The sequence below is a fragment of the Prenolepis imparis genome, unplaced genomic scaffold (genome assembly GCF_030444845.1).
Source record: "Prenolepis imparis isolate NDT839.2.m4 unplaced genomic scaffold, iyPreImpa1.0 SCAF_11, whole genome shotgun sequence".
Taxonomy (NCBI): Eukaryota; Metazoa; Arthropoda; class Insecta; order Hymenoptera; family Formicidae; genus Prenolepis; species Prenolepis imparis.
The window spans coordinates 2,917-10,553 of NW_028141169.1; the positions used below are offsets into that span (position 1 = coordinate 2,917).

Here is a 7,637-nt window from a genome sequence, read left to right on the forward strand (position 1 = left end):
TTCTCAAAAGATAAGGTTAGATCAACTCGAATAAATCGCTAGTCTATACTTTTAATATTCTAGGTTTTCAGCATGCAGCAAAGTATTATAAACCAGAACATCAAAATTTGCGGCATAAGTTAACGGCCTCTAAATTACCGGCATACGGTTACGGCCTCTATAAACCAGCCTTTATCCTCCGTACAGATCTAGTGATCGGTAATTTCATCATTACCGACCGTTTGACGGGCGCTCATCGAGCCCATTTGGTAGAGACAGAAATTTACCCAGGGCTGACGGTCTTTAATAGTATCTAGTCGGTGACTGTGGTAATTCCACTCAAGGTCTGCTTCATGTATTGCCAGTCCATATCTATGGCTCAATGACTCAATGACTGTGTCACGTATTCAAGATGGCAAGCACGGTGAACGAAATCGCGGCACAAGCGAAGGAAAACCTTACCGAGTATCAAAATGCGACAACCGCAAGGGTGCCGTCGACACCCGAGGGAATGGCGATTGCTTACGGTAGTCTTATTATTATGGCCATTTTACCGATTTTTTTCGGTAGCTATCGTGCGGTCAAACATCATAAGGAACAGCAGGTTAGCCACGTACTTTGACATATGTTTTAAACACAAACGTTTTTTTTTAATTTCTCCATTATTCGTACCTTCTCGATGATACCGCAAGAATTTACGGAAAACTTTTTCGACGAAATTTGTAATGATTAATTATTTCTTATTTCAAACCGTTACGAAATATTAATGATTTTTGTTAAAATTAATTATCCGATACAAGCGATTATCCACATCTGTACACGTTATGTGGCTGTATAAATACGGCATACCCGTGAGTGTAATCATAAACTTTTTCAATATTGCCAATTTGTTGCATTGTACTTTGCAGCAACAATATAAAGCCAGTGGCGAACAACCTGATACCATGTCCCGTAGAGAGGCTGCCATGTTTCCTCTTATCTCCAGTGTTACGTTAATTAGCTTGTATATATTGTATAAGGTAACTATTATACAAAGTATTACACATTTATGTGAAAATTATCGTATCGTAAGATCGTAATACGTTGACTGAAATAATTTTTCCAGGTATTTGCTAAAGAGTATGTTAATCTGATATTGGCTGCATATTTTTTCTTCCTTGGCATTCTAGCATTGTGTCATCTTACCAGGTAATTTGAGGGAAATTTCCAAAACTAGATAAAAAACCCATAAACATGATTTGCGATAATTTTATTAAAAAGTTTTTCTCCATTGTTAAAGTATGTTTCATAATTGAAGTATAATTCAATTCTAAAATTGCAATATTTTAGCCCATTAATTTCATCATTGGTACCTGCAGCGATTCCAAAAACGCAATATCACATTTTATTTACGAAAGGAAAGGATGATAAAGAAGAACATGTAATTAACTACAAATTTAATCTACATGACATTGTTTGTCTCGTATGCTGCTCGCTCGTGGGTGCTTGGTATCTTTTAAAGAAAGTAAGCGACGATGAGAAGAGCTCTAGATAAATTTAGATTTTAGAAATTTAAAATTAAATTAAAAATTAATGCTTTTTATATTTTTTTCACTATTCTATTTTTTTTTCAGCACTGGATAGCTAATAATTTATTTGGTATAGCATTTGCCATAAATGGAGTCGAATTATTACATCTTAACAATGTTGTGACAGGATGCATTTTGCTCTGTGGTCTTTTATTTTATGATGCCTTTTGGGTGTTTGGTACAGATGTAATGGTGACAGTTGCGAAATCCTTCGAAGTGCCCATTAAACTCGTCTTTCCGCAAGATCTCTTAGAAAAAGGCTTGAGTGCTGGCAATTTTGCCATGCTGGGATTGGGTGACATTGTATTGCCCGGTATCTTTATCGCGTTACTGCTACGATTTGATAACAGTCTCCGTAGAAAGACAAACGTCTACTTCTATTCGACGTTCTTCGCATATTTTATGGGATTACTCGCCACCATGATGATCATGCACTTATTTAATCACGCACAACCTGCTTTATTATATCTAGTACCCGCGTGTGTAGGCACGCCATTGCTCTTAGCATTAGTCAAAGGAGATCTCAAGGCACTGTTCTCGTAAGTATCTCTTAATTCTACCGTTGTATTTATTGTGCCACATTTGTTTCTTATATTTACAATATATTTATATACGACATTTTTAACTGCTTCTTCAGATATGAAGATCATCCGTCGCAACCTACAAATGGAACGCAACAATCGGAACAAACGCAAGTAGAAGCGAAAAAAGATAAATAATATATTAATTAATAACACGAAAAGTATAATGAAAAATCCGCGACATTATTATCGCGCTATAATTTTCCGAATTCTTACAAACGGAAGATAAAAACAAATAAAGAAAAAGGTAATTCACGGTTCATGCTCAAGACGTGCAATCACTAATTGTGAAGTACAATAGTCTGTAATGTGTATGCTTTGCATACACGTGAATTGCAAGATACATAATTCCGATAATACCGAGTCTCACACTAGTTAACACTCGCGGATATATCGTTTCGATCGCGAAAAAAAATTTTGCGGATAGCAAAGATGATTGTAATAATCAAGGATTCGCTCTTTCCTTTGCATATAACATTAGAAATTTTTATCACTCATGTATGGTATAGATGGGAAACGTTCCGAGATACTGAATGAAAAGGCACTGATATCGGAAAGATGTCAAACTTTAAGTATTGCAGAGTTTCACACATTAGTTTATAATATATATAAAAAAAATAGTATAAAAATACTTCCAAGCTGTTGATTTACATTTTGTACATAGTAATGTGTACAATAGACTGTTATACAAAAGTCTGCCTGAGTTTTACAGTGCATTTTACATTCTAAAAACTAGATCAGAATGAAGTTTCAATTATATGTAAGTTTTTACTATTAGCATTCTATTCAGAATTTCTCTTTCTGATTAACTACCATGTATGAGTGATAATCATGAATTGTAAATGTAAAAATGACTTTCTTTCCAATACATAAGGCAAATTAAATTAATATAAAGCAGATATGTGAAAAGGTATTTCCTATATTTAAAAATTCATAATAAAATATTAAGAAATACGAGATTACCCTATATTCATATACTAATGTCCTTATTTATTTGCGACATGTTTATTGCATGGATATTTATAATTAAAATGAACACAAATTTTCTATTCGTAAATATAATGTATGTAAAAAAAATTAAAATCTACTAAAATTGCGTAATTTTTTTTAAGTTGTTGAAAAAAGTTAAAAAAAAATTGTAACTTTAATGAATAAAAAGTATAGTACTTATAATTTTCTTTTATTAATTATATATTACACAAATATTATTTATAATACCGCAACGTGTGTTCTGATAATCTGTTATCTTCAGCGTGACAAAAATTTCCCAAATTCTACCGCTACATACTTTTTAATAAAAATTAATTTTATCACTTTCAAAATTTTGCACTCTTGCATATTGATGAGATATTGTGTTATTCATTACTATTTCTTCACACATGATGGTATAATTGGACGTGTGTGTGTGTGTGTGTGTGTGTGTACGTTTCTATAAACATTGATAAAATTAAAATATTCTAATTTATTTTCATAACTATATATAGAATAAAAAAAAAAAGTAATTATACAAGTTATTGATAGACTTATCGACAAATGATATTTATAGGCATTTTATTCTTATAATGGAAAAGCTTTTGCTACAATTATAGAAATATAAAACATTTTTCTTTTTTTCTCTTTCATGCTTTGGCAACACTTTCTACAGCCAAATTTTCAGCTGTGATTGGCTGCATATCTTTAATTCCATCCTTGGATATCTTTTGAACTTTGAAATTTGGTAAATTAACGATCAATCGCTTCTGAATTTCTCGAACGCATTTCTTCAGTAATACATATGCCTCCTCTTCGGTACAATCTGCAAAAGTTATTCATTAATATCTCATAGGGAGCAATTTATTTGCAATATTTCTATACATTTTACATGTATACGCAACTTACCGTATTTATAATATCTGTCCAAGACAGACATAGAAAACATGCCACCGTATCCGTGAGTCGCGTAAGGTACCTTCACGCAAGATGCCAAGTAATCGATAAAGTACAATTCTGGTCCTGTATCATCGTCGTATCCGGCTAATAGCATATTGACAAAATATGGTGTTCTACTTCTAAGATAATCGGCCAGATTTCTTCTTGTAAAGCAAGCCGCAGCCTTGGGGGACAGTTCGTAGCCATTTCGCATCTTATATAACTGAATATTTTTTCCAATATACTCTGAAAATTGTGTCGTGTCACCTGATTCTCCAGATATCGCCATAACAAGCTTGTCCGAGATCTTGTGAATCTTGTGTTCGTCTGAAATGTTTCGTTTGCGATTGAAGGTTGGTTTGTACAATTATAATTTAAATTAATCTAGTGTTGAACTGTATATTAAACTAACATTTTCGGAATCTAACGATACAATATATAATGTAATTAAAACTTTGCGAAAATGACACATTGTTTTACTATTATATACTTGAACGCGTACTATGATAATATATAGGATAATTATTGTGATATTTTTTTGTACAATATAACAATCACACAATGTATAATACAATATATGTGTGTATGTATTAATATAATCTTTTTATAATAATACGCCTATATACACACTAGATACACTGTAGCGAGTTTATGCACCACACTAACTACATGTACTATCATGTATAATTAATTAATACTCTACAAAGTCGGATATACAAAAATAACAAATATTTTACCGCTTTTCATAACTATAATGGATTGTGTGGTTGTCATATCCGCTGCAACCAGCACGAAATCTTTGCATCGAATACCAATCAAGCACTCCATTTCTGCAATTCGTTCTTGTACCGTCTCGATATAACCAGCAACACTAAAAGTGCCTGTCACGCAGCAAACGACAAGTTAACCTTTCGATATTCGATAGAACGAAAAAATCATACTATACTATACCACAGAACATGTATAAATGTACTATACTGTCTCTCGTATTGGCATCTCGTCCGTGTCTATAACCATAGATCTATATAGTACTAGACTGCCAACTCCCTAAATTTTGCTCTATATAAAATCACAGTATAACTACATACAGTAGTGACAGTGCTAGAAAATCAGCGAGTAAATTTTCTTTTACGCATGCGTTAGCTGTAAGGCTAAGAACATGGCGGACCGTCACGTGATCGACTCACGGCTACATCAAAGGAGCCGACAGCTACTGTCACTACTGTATGTATCACGTTTTATATACTGTTTTATAATTTTATTAATACATTTTTAAAATATACTAACATTAAAAACAGAAAATAATTTGCATTATTATCTTTATCTCATTAAAAAAGACTTTGCGTAAGACGTTATCGCGATTCTTAATGTTCAAATGAAGCGCCCGTAAGGCTTACAACATGGCTGACCGTCACGTGATCGACTAACGGCTACATCAAAGGAGCCGACAGCTACTGTCACTACTGTATGTAGTTTTAAGGCTCATTCAGACAGGACGCGTCAAGCGTCAAGCAGCGAGCAGCAACCAATAAGCGAGGCAATATTTTTTACGCCATTGCTAATATTACCTCGCTTATTGGTTGTTGAATGATTGCTGCTCGCTGTTTGACGCTTGACGCGTCCTGTCTGAATGAGCCTATACTGTGATAAAATGGACACCATCAATGACAAAGGTCTACATTGGCCGTAGAATCGTAGATCGTTAGGGTCATTCCACAATAGGTTGCAAATGCCGTCGTTGCCAGTTGACAATTGCGGATTGACCAATCAGAGCAAAGCTACTTGTCAGCTGATTGGTCAATCCGCAATTGTCAACTCTGGCAACGAGGGCATTTGCAATCTATTGTGGAATGACCCTAAGAAAATTGACCAACTACAGATTATTTTTGAAATAATCGACTGTGGTTGATCAATTTTCTTACGATCTACGATTCTACGACCAATGTAGACCCGGCCTTAAATATAAGATCCAGTGACATATATATATATATATACCCAGTAAGCAAAATGTTAGCGCAGTATGTCGGCAGATTGGCAGCAAATTCAATCAGAGTATTGCGGCAGATTGACATCAACTGCATCCGCATTGAACTTGTGTTTTGTCAGCAGATTCTGCTGACATAACATGACAGCAGATTGGCGGCAGAATCCGAACAAATCTGCACAATACGTTTAATGGCAGATTGGCGGCAGAAACCGAGCAGATCTGTCAAACACAATCTGACAGCAAATTCGCGGCAGAAATCGAGCAGGACCTGCGCAGTTTCTTGCAATTTGAACATAAATATATATTAATAAAATTGAATATTTTTAAATAAATATAACAGAGATGCATAAGATGTTATCGATTAATTACAATTTTCTTTTCATAAATATGACATTTAATGTATAACATATATATGCTATATCCTAGTTATATCTCATATAACAAATGTTCAATTTAATTAAATTTTAATAATAAAATAAATTGTAAAAATAAATTAATTTTTAAAATTTAAGATATAATTATTTATATGAGAATTAAATTCTTGCTTTATGCTTTAAATAAATAGGAAATAAATCAATATAGCAAGTAAATGGATAATTTTCCATTTATCCTATTGATTCTAATCAGTTTAAAACTGATAGAAATATACTTTTGATCTTTTATTAATAGGCCACGACTTTTGCAGACTTTATATACATGTATTTTTAACAGAAATTTGATTGCGAGAAAATACATCGCATAGCGGTAAGCGAAAAAACTATTTAAATAACTGCAAAATGCAGATTCTGTTGTCAATTTGTCATCAGATTATGCGCTCGCAAACCTTGCTCGATTTCTGCCGCCAATCTGCTATGATAATTTTATACAAATCCTACTTGGTTTCTGCTGCTGACTTGCTACCAAATTATGTCAGCAGGTTTTGTAACATTTCTGCCAACATTCTGCTATCATTATTTCATATAACAGATTTTGTATACAATCTGCAGTTTTTTTGCTAGCAAAAATATATAGCAGACGTTTGGCAAAATCTGTTCAAACAGATTTGGCTGTCTGGGTATATATATATACACGTATTGCTGACTATGCAGCAGTAAGTTAAAATACTTTACACAAAAAGGTTATACTTATTCCTTTTTCGAACAAGATTTTAAGATTGTGCAATTTCTTGCAATTTCTTTTTCTCTTTCACGATATTTAATCGTGTAACAAAGTGTGATCGTCATCATATATAGTCGTGTCAACATATATATATATATATATATATATATGCGTTATGCATATAGCATTTATGAATGTAAATCCGTCCGCCACGTGTCGATCCCGCTACATAACTAAGGTTTTCTGTGTCGAATAGCTGTAGTGGCTACTCTTGTGCCCGCTGTTTTCGCCGAGACACACAGAAAGGAATATTTGCAGAAAATCATTATTTGTACGCGAACCCTTTTGACCTTTGATCATTATAGTTTATTCATACTTAACTGAATTAAGTATAATAATTTAAACATATACATATATATGTGTGAAATATATATTGAAATAGTTATTAAATATAATTGTAATAATATTAAAATGATATTTTGAGACGACTGTACAAATCGTATAATATTGTAGTAT

At 33.1% G+C, this 7,637-nt stretch overlaps 2 protein-coding genes across 2 annotated transcripts; one reads left to right on the forward strand and one right to left on the reverse strand.

Moving 5' to 3' along the window:
- The first annotated feature begins 341 nt into the window (after positions 1-341).
- LOC145942635 (signal peptide peptidase) lies at positions 342-3,301 on the forward strand. Its single transcript, XM_083049551.1, has 6 exons — positions 342-583; positions 888-998; positions 1,085-1,167; positions 1,309-1,483; positions 1,593-2,086; positions 2,185-3,301. The coding sequence occupies exons 1-6, from the start codon at positions 392-394 to the stop codon at positions 2,264-2,266; spliced, it is 1,137 nt and encodes a 378-aa protein (XP_082905677.1). The 5' UTR covers positions 342-391; the 3' UTR covers positions 2,267-3,301.
- Positions 3,302-3,662: 361 nt separating this feature from the next.
- LOC145942636 (proteasome subunit beta type-2) lies at positions 3,663-5,031 on the reverse strand. The gene is made up of 3 exons (XM_083049552.1): positions 4,774-5,031; positions 4,007-4,363; positions 3,663-3,923 (listed from the first exon to the last, which is right to left on the reverse strand). The coding sequence occupies exons 1-3, from the start codon at positions 4,862-4,864 to the stop codon at positions 3,748-3,750; spliced, it is 624 nt and encodes a 207-aa protein (XP_082905678.1). The 5' UTR covers positions 4,865-5,031; the 3' UTR covers positions 3,663-3,747.
- Positions 5,032-7,637: the final 2,606 nt, after the last annotated feature.